General features: G+C 41.9%; 1 protein-coding gene across 1 annotated transcript in view; it reads right to left on the minus strand.

The window, feature by feature from the left end:
* Window positions 1-1688: 1688 nt before the first annotated feature.
* LOC126390100 (adhesion G protein-coupled receptor E5) overlaps window positions 1689-17805 on the minus strand; it is an 18654-nt gene continuing 2537 nt past the window's right edge. The window contains exons 2-17 of the mRNA XM_050044229.1: window positions 15656-15730; window positions 14991-15134; window positions 14775-14906; window positions 11920-12060; window positions 11573-11616; window positions 11260-11370; window positions 11005-11158; window positions 10806-10925; window positions 10520-10719; window positions 10182-10349; window positions 8946-9140; window positions 6426-6643; window positions 6126-6284; window positions 4949-5117; window positions 4660-4761; window positions 1689-3548 (exon numbers count right to left, since the gene is read on the minus strand). Coding sequence (XP_049900186.1) covers window positions 3507-3548; window positions 4660-4761; window positions 4949-5117; window positions 6126-6284; window positions 6426-6643; window positions 8946-9140; window positions 10182-10349; window positions 10520-10719; window positions 10806-10925; window positions 11005-11158; window positions 11260-11370; window positions 11573-11616; window positions 11920-12060; window positions 14775-14906; window positions 14991-15134; window positions 15656-15730 — 2174 coding nt within the window. The 3' untranslated portion in view covers window positions 1689-3506. The remainder of the gene's footprint in view (window positions 3549-4659; window positions 4762-4948; window positions 5118-6125; window positions 6285-6425; window positions 6644-8945; window positions 9141-10181; window positions 10350-10519; window positions 10720-10805; window positions 10926-11004; window positions 11159-11259; window positions 11371-11572; window positions 11617-11919; window positions 12061-14774; window positions 14907-14990; window positions 15135-15655; window positions 15731-17805) is intronic.

Consider the following 17805-nt stretch of genomic DNA (forward strand, 5'->3'; position numbering starts at 1 on the left):
TCAAAAAATCCTTTTATCCACTTAAATCCATGTATCTATTCAGTCATGAATTCAGTAAATCATCAGTGTAACTAAACTTTTCTGCTGTGCTTCCCCTGCACTTTTGCTGCCTGTTTCCTTGGTGCCATAATGTCTACACCGGACATGTGTGTGCTTGTGTTTGTTTGTGTAACAATTATGGCTTATTCTGGACTACTGTGGCTGACATGGACTCACTGCATCATCTTAAATGTTTTCTAAGTGATGCTAAAAATGCTAAAAATATCTGTAATATTATAAGATGGCACACAATCGCATAACTCATGATTTTATGGCACCTGGAAGCCTTATAACATGCTGGTTTGATTTTAAAAAATGTATTGTGAAAATATTTTGATTATAAATCAAACAGTTAATAAAATGCAACATCAATCATAGAATCATTTTTGTTGTCATACCCTTACTATTTCAGCTGTAGTACTCCAATTACCAAAAAAGAGAAAGCAACATGGCGCATGGCTCCTCTTCCAAGTTCTGAGACTCTTTGCTCTGCCCATACAATTTGTCTCAGACTAATGATTGTTTCATGTAAGGCACATAGTGACAATCAATAACATCTCGGTGACTGGCTGCTATTATCAAAGAGCCCAGGATGTAAAATCTTATTTGTCCCATTTAACCTGATGTCCCACATTACATTACATTTTATCATCAGAGAGTTTGATGCTACAGCCTGACTCTTACTGTAGCTAATGTTAGCATACTGAAGAGAGAATTTCTTCTGTGTAATGGACAATACTGAGTTCCTTTGCTAACTTTATTTGTGCTACACTTAGCATTGCAAATGCTATTCAAACAAAAATTTTGTAATGTCTTTTTAAGTAGCCTTTGCCACAGTTAATTATACCCTGTACTGTAACTTTCCACCACAGAAGTATCGAATGGATGGTAATTTGCGTGATCTTCCTGGCAATGAGTTCTTAGGAACGGCCCTTGGTTGTTTATTACCTTGATGCATGCGGGCGAGCAATGTCACAACTTACAAACATACTGACAAATTTTAGGCTTATATTCTTAAGGTAGTGTGACTCATGCTGACCAATTTAATCTGCCTACTGGAGGAAAATCTATCTATCAATATATCTATATGTGTGTGTGTGTGTGTGTGTGTGTGTGTGTGTATCTGTCTACCTATCTGTCAATCTGTCTATCTATCATCTATCTATCTACCTACCTACCTGTCTGTCTGTCCGTCTATCTACCAACCGACCAATCTATCTATCTATCTATCTATCTATCTATCTATCTATCTATCTACCTACCTACCTGTCTGTCTGTCTGTCTCGACCAACCGGCGGACCGATCCAAACCAATATCTGTCTGTCTGTCTGTCTGTCTAACTATCTACTTACATACATACCTACCTACCTACCTACCTGTCTGTCTGTCTGTCTGTCTGTCTACCAACCGACTAATTTATCTATCTCTTTATCTATCTATCTACCTACCTACCTACCTACCTACCTACCTGTCTGTCTGTCTGTCTGTCTGTCTGTCTGTCTCGACCAACCGGCGGACCGATCCAAACCAATATCTGTCTGTCTGTCTGTCTAACTATCTACTTACATACACACCTACCTATCTGTCTATGTATCTGTTTATCTACCTGTCTGTCTGGAATAATGCTGACAAACCACACACTTAACAGATTGTTCAGATGAAGTAGAAGCTTTAATAAATCTCGCGGTGCATAGTCTTCAAAGAAAACAGTACCAAACAACATACAACAAAACAAAGTAGAAAAATAAGTTCATATAACTTCAAACTGTAACACCTATAGTATATTCTAACAAGAACCTCACATTCACAGATGCTGCAAAATGTGCATAGCTTTTTCACATAAAAATACATTTTGCAATGCATGAATTAAAGGTATCGGTGGTCACAAAACAGTGCAGCCACACGTAAGAACCTACAAACAGTTTAGCTATTGAAACCCACACACATGAGGTCTTCATCACATTAAAAGACTGACTTGGATTCTAGCACAGCTTCTTTTTTCTCTGCAGATAAAAGTCTCTGATCATTTTTTATAACAATTAAAAATGTATAATTGATAGCTTTATTACAACAAGTAAACTATTCAGGTCCTGAAGCAAGGCTGGTTCTCAAGTCTTCTTGATTATCACATGCACCATGTGAACTACGATGTGCTGGATTATCATTTTTACAACAGAAAAGTGCAATAACATAAACTCATGTACAACTCTGTACAGCTCCCATCAGACCTCATCAAAATGACTGAATAGTTCTCATTTCAGGGTTTTGACACCTTACCGTCACTGACAATGTGTGGAGGAATAACTACTGTAATAAAAAAAACACATGACACCGAAATGGAATTTTATTCCATAAACACAATTAGATTACAGGAAACTGAGGGTTTATCAGAAGGGTGGGCCTCTTTCTGTGAATTTCCCAAGAAACTAGTTTGGGCTTGATTTGTTTTCCTGTTTGCTAATTCAAAAGAAGTAATATATCTTCTCATACATCGGTGACAGAAAGCACAGCTCAGCTGTAAATCGAGAAAGATTCTTTAAGATTAGCCACAAGTGATTACACTTATTTTGTTTAAACTTGAGAAACAACAGATGCAAAATCCTTCCAAGAGCCCACATGGGATTTGCCGGGACATAAAGGGAACGTCAGAGGCACTCTGTCAGTCATTTGCATGCTCAGCAAGCTGTTTCTTTATCATACTGTTAAACACAGTACATGGACACAAATATTTTCTGTGAGGAGCCCCGTAACAAAAAGCACCCTCACCCTTATTTTTACATAAAACATTTATATAAAATACAGCGCAAACTGTCTGCTCATGCTTTAAACATAAAGAGCATCACTCATATGTTCTTGTAGCCTACATAAAATAGACTTTATAGTCTGCACTTGAAAATAAATAGTCTATGTCAGTATTTTACTTTAAATCCCCCTGAAGGCAATACAGCTTATATTGTGATATGTTTTGGAAGAACCAATAAGAAACACCTTCACTTTCACTTAAAGAGTTCCTGAATAAACACTTTAGAAGTTGGCTACTTCTTGCCTGCTGTGACAATAATGACACACTAAAACAAAAATTCAGTCATCATTAACACAACTTGATCAATCATTAGATCACTGTAGAGCAACAACAGTGAGGGGAATAAGCAAAAAGTGGTAAATGGTAGACTCTCTGACCCATAATGCAATTCACTGGCAGATGATGCTACTCAGATTAGTGGAGTTTTTTAGTTTGGTCCCATTAACTTCTCTCTCTCTTGTTAAATGTCACATGAGACATCTCGGATTTATCGTGTGACCTTTTGGAGGGCCCCTGAATACTTTTTTCAACTGACATCGAGGTGAGTTAATAATGACTGAATTTTTATTTGAAGTCATCCAAACCTTTAAAATCAGGCCTTACTCAGCCCAGAAAGCTTAAAGGTGGGATAGTTTGTCTTTGGGGGAGGATAAAAGATATTACTTTATATTTGGGATTCTCCGGTGTGGTGTCCACTCCGAGAACCCTGAATGAAGACAAACAGCACGATGTCAGAAAAAATGTTAGACGACATAATGTTATGTGTCTGCAGCAATGGGAGAGGTACAATTTTATTAATATAAAGCAGCAGTATCACAATGTAAAAAATATTCTATAATTAGGAAAAGTCAGGCATTAAAAAGTATACTTAAGTTAACATTATTAAGTATTGTCAACAAAATGTAGTTAAAGGTATGCTATGCAGGAATTGTTGACTACTAACATGCATTTTTTATTTTTTTTGGCACTTTGCCTGCTATTTTTGTAGCAGCACAGTGGTGCTGTGGGCATTAGCCCTTTTAAACAGGAATTGTACAAATTTGCAGGAAAGCCCAATCAGTCTTCGTTCAGTATTGGCAGTACAAAAACAAAATCGTGGAGTGCAGCAAAATGCTGCCTACTTTAGTTTATACAGAATGCGCCTTTTTCGGGGCAATGGGGGGCGTGAGCAAGTAACAAAACGTGTAGCTCAGCGTGCAACGTAAACAGTGACGTGGGACAGCTAGTCAGTCCTTCGGCGATTCTCTCGTAAGTCGGCCCGTTCTTCACCGTCCCTGTCATCTGACGGTTAATGGCCTCTTTGTTTGCGAGGGCAAGGAGGGCACACAATTCCTTGTCTCCCCAGTGGCTCATCTTTACAGTGTCTGTCAGGTTTGTGTTTCCCTCTTACTGCTAGCTGCTCATTCCTGCTATCAGCTGTTTCCTGTTTATCCACCGCCAGTGGCTCACACTTGCGGTGTCATCAACAGCCCCTCCCACAAGTCTTCAATAGCCCCTCCAGTTGCGGAAGGCCGCCTCGGTCTTTTTAAACTAAAAGGGTTCCTGCTTCAAACCCAGGGTGGGGGATCTCCTTCTGTGTGGAGTTTGTATGTTCTTCCTGTCAGCATGGGTTTACTCTGGGTACTCCGGCTTCCTCCCACAGTCCAAAGACATGCAGGTTAACTGGTGACTCTGAATTGGCCGTAGGTGTGAATGTGAGTGTGAATGGTTGTGTGTCTCTATGTGTCAGCCAAAGTTGTACTTAAGTAGGCTAACAGCAGTTTAGTGTATGTGTGTGTGAGAGAGAGTGACAGTGAGTGATGTCACTTGATGCTTACTTGTGACTGACTGCTGGAGGGATTTGTGCTGCTGAAGTCCGAGTATCTCTTCTTCTGTGGTGTGCAGATACAGGAGAGGAAATGGGCGTACTCCTCTCTGACCTGCAGGGGGCAGCAGAACATCAGGCAAAAATCCACTGCTTAGATTCCTCTTACACTTTCTCATGTTTCTTTTTTTTTTATACTTTTATCTTATCTCTTTCTCAGCCTCATGCATACAGACCCGGTTACACACACACACACACACACACACAAACACACACACACACACACACCTGTCATATCCTACCTGTTTGGACAGTAGGCAGTGCATGATGAAGACCAGTGCTCCCTGCAGGCTGTTGAGGATAGTGAAGATATATGCCACTACTATGCTGTCATCTTCAAACAGGAAGGCCCCGAACATCCACATCAGACCCAGTATGCAAATCTGGGCGATAGCTGTCACGGTGAAAGCTCTGCAGACAAAACAGAAGGATGGAAGAGGGTGGTAATGGGTCAGAGAAAAGACAACAGATAGAGAATGAAAGGAAAGATTAACATGACACGGATGAGTCAGATACCACTCCAGTATCTGGAAAATCCCTGAAGAGCGGAAAGGAATAGTAAAGGGGGGATTGGTGCAAAGCAAAGCAGCTGTTAACTGTCTATTGAGAGACGGTGGAAGAAGAGGAACCAAAGAGAACTGATGAATATAGAAGATAAGCTTAAGGGGAAAATCCATGCTCAGAAGCACTGCTTTAAAAATACCCAGCAATGGACTCTTGGGGCATGGGCCCCTTGAGGTATTTGGTGATTAATTCCTCTTATTCCTACTAATCAATATCATTCTCATTAACATACAGAGGAGATTAATAGCATATAAAAGTTTAATCATCTAGGACACCAGGTTTTAATCTAAGTCCCTTAGAACCAGAGAAATTCAACTAAAATTTGGATAGTGTACCACATTTTCCACTGACAGAATTTTTTTAAATATAATCTAATGCTGTCTGAGTTTTTCCTACCTGAAAAAATACTCCCTTTATTTTAGCACAAGCGCTTCACATTCCCAATTCCCTGGACTAAACTGAACAGCACTGATTAATGAACCAGTTTATCCAAGGATGGATTTTTTTTAATCAAAGGCAAGATGTGTTCTGCAGCTGCACATGTTTATACAGTGGTGTCTACAAATGCATTGAGTGGAGTAAAAAATGAGCGTGCACAGATGAAGGTAGGAGCCTTTCAGTAGCATTAGAGAGCAGAGCTGGTACTATGAAAACACTGGCTACATTTTTCCCCCCACAAAACTCTCACATTCTTTCCATCCGTGCATTTTTCAGTTCCCCAAGCTGCTCCATTTAGCCGACATATGGTGCGGACATGCGCAGTGGAACAAGTGAGGGTCACATTACGGAACACATTACAACAGCAGGAGCGGACACACACAAAAAAGCCACAAGCAAACAAACACACAGACTGACTTAATTTTGTGCAGTTTGGAGAGGTCTGGGTTGAGGCTGGTGAACTTCTGGGCAAGCCTCCAGACGGTGACGATGAAGAAGAAGACGTTGATGATGATGATGAAGCACACAGGGCCGAAGAAACTCCAGATGAGGCCGTCTTCCAGGGACAGCCAGCAGCTAGTTAGGAGGGAGGAAACACATGTGCATGACAGGGTTTTTCCTGACGTCATCGAGACAGATAACAGCAGGTCTGTGTAATGCACTGATGTAATCGCTATCACACATCAAGTATGCAAACACACATCATGTAACACTTACTACTGATCAGTGCCGTATCCATCTGGTCTAGAGATGGCAGATATAATGACGATAACAAGTGGTGTCCCATAACCAGCGATGTATAAGTAGAGGGGTCGAATGGTGGCGTTGAACACCAGGACCACCATGCGGTACAGCTGAACCCCTTCTAACAGCATCCAGGCAAACACCCCCAAGAAGAAGAAGTGTAGCAGCCCTGCAACAAACCTGCAGCCGCCCTGTAATAACATAACATGACAACACAAAGAGAGACAAAATCAGAGAGGAGGGAGCGGAGGAATGAAATGTCTCACAGCAGTAATCTGATAAAGGCAATACTATGAACAGGAAATGTTCAAGTTCTTTTTGATGTTCATGAGCTCCATTAGATTACAGTCAGATTAATTAAATCAAATCCTGTGGTGGAGGGAGTTAAATCCTTAAAGGGACAGATCACACTAAAATGATAAATATGTTTTTTCCTCTTAGCTGCAGTGTTAATTATCAGTCTAAATTGTTTTTGTGTGAGTTGCAGTGTTGGAGATATCAGCCAGTCTCTTGAATATAATGAAACTAGATGGCACTTGGCTTGTGGTGATCAAAGCACCCAGAAAAAACATTTGAAAAACTCAACAGCAGTGTCTCTTTCCAGAAATCATGACCCAGTTACTCAAGATTGTTGTGAGCGGTTTCATGTAGGAACTATTTTCTTTCGACCAAACTACACCTGCCAACTGTATCACTGTACATCAAAACATTGTACTTTCTCGTTGGAGCCGCACCTCGTTTTCAAACTGTATGGTTTACCTAAAATGAACAATGACAGCAATATTGTACATGATGACCAGCACTAAAATCAAACCGCGTAGTTGTCCCTCCATTGTTGTGACATTAGAAAGTGTCACATTTACCTTACAAGTGTACTCTTCAGTGTTTTGTTTACTCCCTGGATTTGTCCCGCATGGAAATTCTGACCAATCAAGAGTAGCTTTCTCGCGCAAGGCATTTTATCTGGTCCACTTGTAAATGATGCCGTGAGAACATGAACCAACTCTAGGCAATTGTGCAACTTTGTAACAAAATAAGTCCCTGACTCGGACCAAAGCAAGCAAAGTCTAGTGCTGTGTCTCAAATCACATACTTCTGTACTTACACTTAATATTTTGAGTGCATAGTGCGTTCACACTGAGAAGTATGGAAAAATGCAGTGCACTACGGCATGGTGCACTCAAAACGGTCAAGAAGTTGAGTGTGGAACTATGGACACTTCTCGTCCTCAATGGTCACCATCTTGGCTACGTAGCAGAATGGGAGGGACCACTTTTCAAACTGTAAATGGCGGCCGAGGACTGTGTGACTGTGAACGTCACTGCATTGTACAAATACATGTTTTTTTTGCACTGAGCACCACTATACTGTTGTCTGGTATAAGCCAGCAGTATGTTTATTGGGTTAGTTTAGCAGTCTGTAATGATTTGGTACCGCCAACGATAACGCGAATGCTAATGCTAGTTTGCTAACTAGCTAATTTGAGGTCATCATTTCCGGTGAGTGCACAACAGCCGTGTTTGGTTTGAGACAACACTACCCTGTCGAAATTTGCGCACTACACCAATGAGTACATAGTGCACTTAGTATACAACATAGAAGTGTACTAACGGAAATGTGATTTGAGACACACCATAGGTCTGAAGGCACCCTTAGCTAGCTTTGTGATGCCAGGTGAGTTAAGGGTAGATGCACACTTCCTTCTGCATGGTGATATGATTGGTTTGTGTAGTTTGGTGGAAAGAAAATCGTTTCTACATTAAACTGCTCACAGCAAGGACTATGGGTTATCCTAGTAACCAGGCCATGACTTCTGGAAAGAGGTTTTCAAGTGTATTTTTTGGCACTTTGATCACCACCAGGTGCTGTCTAGGCCCATTATACTTATACAGCTGTAAAAATGTAACACGAACTGGTTATGTGTGATTACTGTAATAGCTATAGCTTTCAAATTACTGTGGTTGAGTAAAAATGAGTTCAAGCTGAAATACTGTGGAGTATGTAAGGTTGCATAAAATGGAAAGTATAACTTCCCCAAAACTGTACTTCAATAGAGGTATTTTGCACCAGAGATTATGACATAGGTATTACAATGTCGCTCTCTACAAGTATGTGAGAACAAACAAACTTCCTTTTTGGTCATTTTGGGATTTTCCACTCCACTGTCAGCCTTCTCAAGAGTACTGTCTCTGAAAAAGTCTCGAAGCAGAGTTTTCCCCCTTTTTCGCCTCAAGATAACCACAAGGGGACTCAGCTGTAACGTGGCAGGAAGACGGGCTTGAGGTTTAATATTGCAGGAACGCTCTGATGTTGATGTGAAGAGAGCCTCTTCAGTTATTAACTGGGCTGTCTGCTTTGTTGCATGTAAACAGGAAGATGAGTGGGACCCACTGTCAACATTTTAATCCAATTACTTTCTTATTAAAGACAAGGTCATGTTCAGATTATTGCAGTCCGTGTGACTGAAGTCGCTAGCTGCTTGCACAAACATACCACAGGTTCAGTTCGTGAAATGCCAGCCAGAAAGATGAGGTCAGCCATGAAGAGGCAGATACAGAGGTGCAGGTGGATGGTGGTGCGGGTCCCTTGTATGGAGCGGCAGAACTTGAACGTCATGATGCACAGTATGAGACACAGCAGGGAGATGGTCAGCCCGATCTTGGTCACCAACTGGAGCCCAAAGGTGTGCTAGTAGAGAAGACATGTTAGGTCCCAAAGTGTTTAACTGGAGGTACTGTATGAGGTTATAATTTACAACATAATGTGTGTGTGTTTACAGCAACAATAATGCCACTGTTGTTGCTTTAGAATATGTTATAATGGAAAATGCCATCATGAAATAAAAACAGACTTGAAATGAAATAATAACAAACAAATAAACTGAGTTATTATAAAAATTTATGATGAAACATTAAAGGTCCTGTATGCGACATTCAGAGCATTATTAAAGCAGCAAACCGCTATTTGCTATGTAAAGATATGGTGGAGTAATAGCGTCCTGAGCAGAGGATGAAGCAACGTCACCTTTGTATGTATTGTAATCCGAGCTTCTCTGTGGTTTGTTGTGGTAAGCCAGTTCGGCCCACTGGCTAGCTCATTGCATTGCTTTGCACTGCACTGATTCAGCAGTTACAGATGATATCAGAATGGTGTTGTTGCAAGATACAGCGCTGGAGGCAAGACCCATGTAATTCCAGTGAAAGCTGCTCAGTGGCGCACAAAGCCATTAAAGCTTATTTCGCAGGGATTGTGACCATCAGAAATATGTATCCACTGAATTTCAGATTTCTCACTCACAATGTGAGTCTTTCTGGGCCCAATGGCTTCATGTGATGGACCCCGAAGTTAGCAAGAATCTAAATTTGGCTTCAAAGACTGGCATTGTTCCTGGGGCTTTTGTAGCGTCCATCCGCAGCCATGTCCATGTTAAGAACCGTGTCCAGACAACTCATATACTCCGAATTTTGGATAGAGCATGTTTAATAATGAGTTTAAATAATTTCTTCAGTTATTTCACTAATTTTTTGTTCATTTATATATTTTACTACTGGACATGAGGGGGTTCCACACAGATGATTCTGCTACGAGGCCAAAATTATTTTAAATGTTACCAAAGAGAAACAGTTTGTTTCAATGCTTTATTTGCACATCATAAAAACTACTTTCTTAGTGGGGTTGTCCAGTGTGTGTGTGTGTGTGTGTGTGTGTGTGTGTGTGTGTGTTTCTTACCTTTATCGGGTAGAGTGCCATGAGAACAGCAAAGCTGCTCAGGTGTTCACACATACACACTGTGTGTGTGGCGGTGGACTGTTGTTTATGACAACCATCTGTGGACCAGGCCCCGCTCTCAGTCCAGTATGCACAGATGTAGCTCACCTGAGGAGACTCGTCTTGGGCCTATGTGCACAAAACAATTCCATCGTGTCAAGAGTAGGCTTTGTGTTTTATTCATATTTTCATATTCCAGTGTTCCTAACTGTTGTGACTATAGTGGCTACACAAAAATACACTGGTAGAAGTTGGACCACACTGAGAGGAGAGGACTGAAGGACAGATGGTGGGACTACCTTGAGATGTTTGAGGGTGATGCTGACATTGCGGCTCAGGTTCTGAGTGGATGGGTTGGAGACCACAACAGACACAACTCGAGAGGAGATCTGAAGGGAGGGATCCACTCCATTTCGTTCATGTCCCGTGATCTCATCAAAGGACCGGTTAACAGATATCTCAAGGTTCCTGTAGCTCAACAATGCAGCCAGAGCAAAACCTGGAAGAGACAAAAAGAAATATGATAGTGTTCACTGACAAACATTAAAACTGTGACTTATTTATCAAAAGAGAAGAGAGGTTTACCAGGGTATGGTCCTTCCCCAGCTGCTATTGTCCAGTCAGTGTCGAGTGTAGCGTTCTCATTGGTCAGATGGATAGGGCCAGTTGGTCGAGTCCTCCCCCTCTGCACTGCAATCTGTGCGTCTATTTGAACAGATAGCTCATTTCAAATGACGCAGTTCACATTTGCTTTCCCCACTGTCGTTTATTAAACTCCCCCTACCTGTCTCAGTGGTCTCTAGCTTGGTGTGGTTGTCTTTGAGCTGTGGGCCAATCAGCATAATAGCATTCTCCACAGTTTCAAGCAATCCGCTCACATCTTCAACGCTGTCCAGGTGACGGGGCGACAGGATGGTCTCGGTCGCTGTGAAAAGTTTCTGTCCACATGGAAGGAAACAACAGGGGGAATTTAAGAATACTGTAGGTGTTTGCGTGTGTGAGAATGAGTGTGTCTGAGTTTTCTGTCTGCTGGTCTGACCTCCAGTAGAGCCTCTCCATCAGTCTTCCCTTCACCAGCAGTGCTCGGGTTAGAAAGAGCCAAACAGCTGTTTTTCATCATGAACAAAATGTCTGCCAGGCCTTCAAGCAACTAAGAGGAAGAGAATAATAGGACTATTCAGTTTGCCTTATACTAAAGTTCATATACTTAACCCTACAGTGCCTCGGGATGGTTTAGTGACTGAAATGTTCTCACACTTGTCCCTGCACTCTGAGCTGCAAGTGTGAAAATAAACCTTTTAATATAGCATAATACAGTCATAATAATATTTTAATCTAAATGTGCATCTTACCGGTGCAGGCCCACTATTTCCGTTGAAGTTGTCACACTTCAGCTCTAGATGGAACAGAGATGAAACATCAGATTATCATCTCACCAGTTGCGATTCTTCACTACACTATGCACTGAAAGCAGAGGAGTGTGATCAAATCTACGCTGCAAAGCAGCAGCACTGGACAGGAAGTCATACCATTATCCTGTGAGACATACACCACAGGTTGTCTGCAGTCGGATGAGTCAACACAGAAAATACCCAAAGCTACTACAATGACATCTGTGTTGGGATGTTTAGTCATGAATAGTGAGAGGCTTGAAACGAGGCAATGAAAGAAAGTAGTGGTCATGTACGCAGACACTCACCTGAACACGGGGTCCTTTTGTTGCCGTAATTGCTGTATCCCTTTGAACAGCTGCACCAGTAACTCCCATTGGTGTTTACACAAGTCCCTTTTGGTCCACAGAGGTCTTCTTTTTGCATTTCAGCCTTGCATTCATCTATGTCTGTGTGAGGAGAGAGAACAGAGACGTAAGTAATTACTGACATTCTTCAAGGGCAAAGTCAGACCAGTGTGAAACAAATCTGAATATAGCAGGTACTGCATATGGGAGAAACTTCTCAGCAATGTAACTCGCGATACGGTCGTGTGAGTATTTTTCATTGTTGGCAAAAGGATCTTAGACAAGTTCTGCACTTTCCCGGCAGCTGGTGTTGTGAGATGTTGTTAAGAGCTGCAATTTGTACTGGCAGGAGGCAGGAGATGGCTTTGCAGTTTAGATCATAGTACAGGGAGTAACAATGGTTATATCATGATGAAACAAAAGCATGTGTAACCTCTTGAAGATCAGGCTGTTTTTTGTTTCTGAAATGTCCCTTAAGGTGAAGGGGAGCTATTCATTTCCTCATTCTTTCATAACTATTACCTTTTTTTTATGTGAGAAGCATGCCCATGTCCCTGTTAAATTACCCTGTAATTGTTGTTAGAGCTGCTGTTTCTGTTCTTAACTGCAAAGCTTCGGGATTTCCCAAAGGATGAATCGAAGAATCGGAAAAGAGAACCACTCTCCTCCTCTTACAAATATTTTTTTTTCCTTTAGTAAACGCATCAATATCACTAAGTCAGTTTGCTTAATGACTCACCTCTACTTGTGTTGCCGTTACACTATGTTGTATTTAACGTTCACCAAGCGAGGTGCTGATCACTGGCCATTGATGTGAAAGTAAGAAACAGTTGGTGCGTACTCTGGCTTTGTATGCACCACTTGCTTATTTAGATGAAGTTTCAGCGCTCAGGCCTTCTTCAAGCCATGACTGTTGATCTTAAAGAAGGTCAAGTCATCTAAATAAAAGAGATATGCATATGGAGCCAGCGTGTGCAACACTGGTGTCCTACTTTCCACACTATGTTGATTAATCAATAAGGCCTCAGTATGCTTGTTACATACTGGCACAGGCAAGAAAATCAGCTAAAATGGAGTACAGAGGACACGTAGACATCGTTATCATCTGATGATCAAATAGCAGCAAGTAGCTGAGATGCTCCGGGAAACTTTGACAATTTCACAGCTTTTAGAAGACAGTGCATTGTCTTTTCCATTTGGATTCAGTCCACACGCAACAAACCAGCATCAAAGAACTAGTGGGGACAAAGGCTGACTGTTGCGTCGCTTCACATCACCTGTTTCTTAGCCAAAAAAGCTGCACTTCAAGACACCCCTAACTACGTTCACACCAACAGCGACCAGAGCTTCCAAAACGGCGGAAGTCATTCATTTTCAATGAGAGCCCGGCGACTTGGGCGACCTGGTCGTCAGCCACGTGTCTTGGGCGACCAAAGCAAGCGGAGCAGTCTGGAGGGGAGTTAAAACTTGTTTAACTTTATGGTAATGAGCTCTGACGCAGTTCGGCGTCAACCAGCCTGAATGCTGACGTGCTTCAATGAAGCAGGTCCCAGAGAACAAGCCATGTAACTTTGGTTCCTACAGCACACTTGCTCCGACAATGGATACCGAGAAGTTGATTACCTGCGTTCTCTCCCACTCAGTCCTGATTAATGTGTTGCTGTTCCGTTACAGAGACCAAAATAAAAACAGTGAGGCTTAGGACCATGTTGCGGAGGTAGTTGGTTGGTCTGGTGAGTTTTAAAGTGTGTAATGTTAGTAATAGAGGAGAGAATTGCAGGCTAATGTTGCGACGTAGCATGCAAGTCTTCTTTGCTTGGTTTGAATGGGCTGACATACGTTTTCTGTTTTCATTGACCAAACATAACTTTCTGTTGGCCAACTGTGAGCTTTTTGACTGGACAACAGCAAGCAGCATATACCTGTACGCTGCTTTCAAGCCAGTAGTTTGTACTTACACGATCGAACGTTCAATGATTCACGTGACGAGCGACTAAAGCGACCAAAGCTGCCACAAATATTTTTGACAGTCATGCTTCTTGACTTTGCCTCTTTGAAAGCTTCTGGTGTGAACGTACAGTAAGACTACAGGCAACACCCAATTAGCACATATATTCTGCATCTGCGTGAGAGGAAATAACTCTCCATGCCAGCAGGTGGCAGTGGTCCGTATTTGTCATTCAGAAAATGAAGACCGACAGGATGTATTCAGAAAACAAGTTACCAGTGAGCACCTTAACAACACAACACAAAATTGAAAGAACAAATGGCGAACAGTAGCACAAATTATCAGGAAACATTTCTGCTGAAGAGCTCAGTGGCTGAGAAAATTTTTATTTCCTAATATAACATGTTTGTTTCGTTCTCAAGTCCTCTTGACTTTAGCTGTTTGTTTGCTTTCCTCATTTCTGTTCCTCTTCTCGTCCACGGAGCTGAACTGCCAATCAGCATGATTTTGTTCACCGACAGGCTCCGCTGTCTCCGACACATATTCAGCATGCTGTACTGGCCATTAAAAAAGCCAACAAGGGCTGACTGGTGCTAATGGTGTGGGACAAACTAAAACTACCCTGATATTGACCGACAGCCAGCCAACAGTTTGGTGTGTCATGGCCTTAATGGTTACACTTAAAAGCAGTGTGAAAGGCCTGCTGTCATAGCCTCTTCCTGGTCTTTGTCTCCCACCTGTCGAGGCGTGTTGTCTTTCATCTCTATGATTCTGTTAAACACATTTGTTTCGTGATTTCAGCAAACTTCCAGCACAGCCCCAATCAACTGCAGACAAATGTAGACACAAATAAGTAGACACTACTCACCTGTGCAGCTTCCAGGGCTACCGGTGGTGTTGATGTACCCAGAGTGGCAGGTGCACTTGTAGCTTCCAATCAGGTTTGAACAATTTGCAGCGGGGCCGCAGACATTGTCCTGATCAGTGCACTCGTTTATATCTGCCAGAGGAACAAGTGAAGACAGACCAGTTGGACAAGAGAGAAACACAGGTCACACACACTAACACACACACTCAGGCTCACCTTGGCAATGTCCCCCTAGCGTGAAGTTAACACCCCCTCTGAGGTTTCTGAATCCCGACTTGCACTGACAGTAATAGCTGCCATTTGTGTTGAAGCAGTGTGAGTATCTCCCACATGGTTTTTGTTCTTCACACTCATCCACGTCTGTAGATTTAGATGCAAATAAATAAAAACAAAGAGAATACAGTTACAGTGGTGAATCTCACAGAACAACACATAATAAGACATGTTTTTGCTGTGACTCTGTCAATAGATCGTAAACTTCTCATTTTGATTTTAAGCACTCTTTCTTATGAGCTCTTTTTCTTTAAGCTCCTCAGTCCATCATAATCACCAGGATGAGGTTACAACACTGCTGTCAGGGCACTTGTATTTATTTTTTCTAGTTGTTTGAAATTGTAATGATCCAAGAATTTAAACCTCTTCTGCTGTTGTTTTCATTGCAATCCACACTGGAAATGAGCGCTGCAAGTTGAATTCCTAAAATGGAAAAACTAAGTGAATTGTGACAAATAAGGCTACTTTTCCCGGTCGACTCCAGTAAGAGGCATTGGAAATGCAAAACAGCACCTGTCTTGAGTAGAAGCCACAATAAAAGCAGTGGTGGACAGATGCAGGACAGTGGAGAGGGCCAGTTTCAATGAGAGGTCATGGCAGATTATTACCAGTGCATGGACCGGATTCTGATGTGAAGCCCTTTGGACACTCAGAGGAGCATTTAGCCAGCATACACAGTAATCCTGCAGGGACAGAGAGAGAGGGGATTTAGTTTCAATTCACAGTTAAAGCAAAATCTGAACAAGGAAGACACAGCAGAGCAACCGAATCTGTGTGTTGTGCCCCTTTTTAAGGCATTCAGCCAGTCAGGCCTTTATGGGAAATTTCCAAGCATGGTTCTTCCCAGAAAGGACATTTGAATGATCCAAGTAACCCTTGAGCCTTGAGCTGGCTCCAAAAGCCATTTAACTGGTGACATTTGAACAGAAAATAAACTTTAAGTGCAACCCTGCACCCAGTAGTGGTGCCCCATTTCCATTTTTGCCATTGCACTTAAAGCGTGCCACCGATCACACTGCAACAAATCACAATCTTATTCCAGACTAAAAAGTCAAGAGTTACATGCAGCTCTGCCGTGGAGCTATTACACAGTTTTCAGTGACAATGCTTTTCATCTACACGTCAAAAAGTATCCCTCTGTTGTAAAAAGTTTAGAGGACGCAGCTGCAGTCTGCTTAGATTTACAGCAATGGTGGTCCAGAGTTATGGCAAAATAAAAACATGTCAAAAAGCTTTGAAGGTTTTACTTTTAAATGTCACAAAATAGAAATGCGAAATAGAAACTGCTTTGAAGCATATAATCTAGGCTATGCAAAGCGTACTTTCATCAGAAGTTGGTGCTACACTTAAGACACGGCTGTAATCCAACAGAGCAGCAGAAGTAAACTGGAAACAAAAAAAGCGCCTTGGCCATCTAACCAATCTATGAGAGAAAAATAGAGAGCTTTAATTGCTCTGTCATGTCAGACGGCCATGTTTCATGCTGTCCACAGGTGAAGACAAATCCTGCCTCTATAGAAATATCCAAAAAGACGCTAACAGCAAAAACAGCTGATCAGTCATGTACGTGAAATCTTTGCTACATCCAAAGCTATTCTGCGAAGGCGTTTCCATATCCTAAAAAAACTGTTTTGTGTAATTCAGAAAGCTTTTCTGATGTGATATTTAAAATTGAAAATAAAAATCTGTTTATGGAAACACAGCTTATGTGTCTCTATCACCTATCTGCTAACACAGTCCAATGTCTGGCCCAGTTCCTTTGTCCTCTGAGATAGAGGATATATTTTATAGAAGTGCAACTTCTTGTCCACTGAAATAGTCACATAAGACAACTGGTAAGTAAGCTTGACCTTTTTGTCACAGTTTTGTTGAGTTAAATATGTGCATTTCCTATTTTAGTGTGCTTGTTTTCATCTTCCATGGCTCCACCCCCTTCCTGTCAGATTACCTACACCACAGCAGACACATGTCAGTCACATTTTCTGACTCATGAGTCACTGGTAAAGCAGAAAACAGCGCTTTGGGCTATAAGAAAATAGCCCAAATCCCAATCTAGTGTTTCCCTCCCTCAATCACAATGAGCCCTCTGTTGTTGCTGGAGCTCCCACAGAAACTCCACTTCAGGAAAACCAGGCCGAATTCGACAGTGTCAGTGAGTGTGTGAAGCAGTGTGACTGCGTCTAACTTGATGACTAAATAACTGTGGACAGAAACAAAGTCTGGAAATACACAAAGAGTGACTTTGTGTTCGACTCGCAGCTGACTTTCATTCACCAGTAAGCACAGTGGTGAATGAGTGTAGTTGTCTGTAACATAAACGCTCCTCTCTGTGTCTCTTCTGTCGTACATTTCTTCATAAACTGTATGTCGCATTTTTTTCTCTGTCTCTCTTCCTGTCGCATTACATTTGGGCCTGACAGAAAGTGGAAGTTATACACGCAGCCACAGCATGAGCCTTTTTGCATGCACCATTGTTTGCCTCCATCACCATGTGTGTAATGTGCATGAGAGCAGCTGCATTTTCTTAGAACCCACATATCTCATTTTACTCAGATCAAAAGTCAAGCTGACTGCTCAATGCTGTTTAGTCACATGTTTACACATCAGTACCTGTTTCAAGATTAATATCACAGCGGTGCCTGGACAGCGTGACGTGTGTGGTTGTGCTGCTGCCGTGGTCCTGCCAGATGCCTCCTGCTGCTGCTGCCATCATTAGTCATACTTCTACTGTTATTATACACATATGACTATTGTCACA

This window comes from Epinephelus moara, chromosome 5 (genome assembly GCF_006386435.1).
Source record: "Epinephelus moara isolate mb chromosome 5, YSFRI_EMoa_1.0, whole genome shotgun sequence".
Taxonomy (NCBI): Eukaryota; Metazoa; Chordata; class Actinopteri; order Perciformes; family Serranidae; genus Epinephelus; species Epinephelus moara.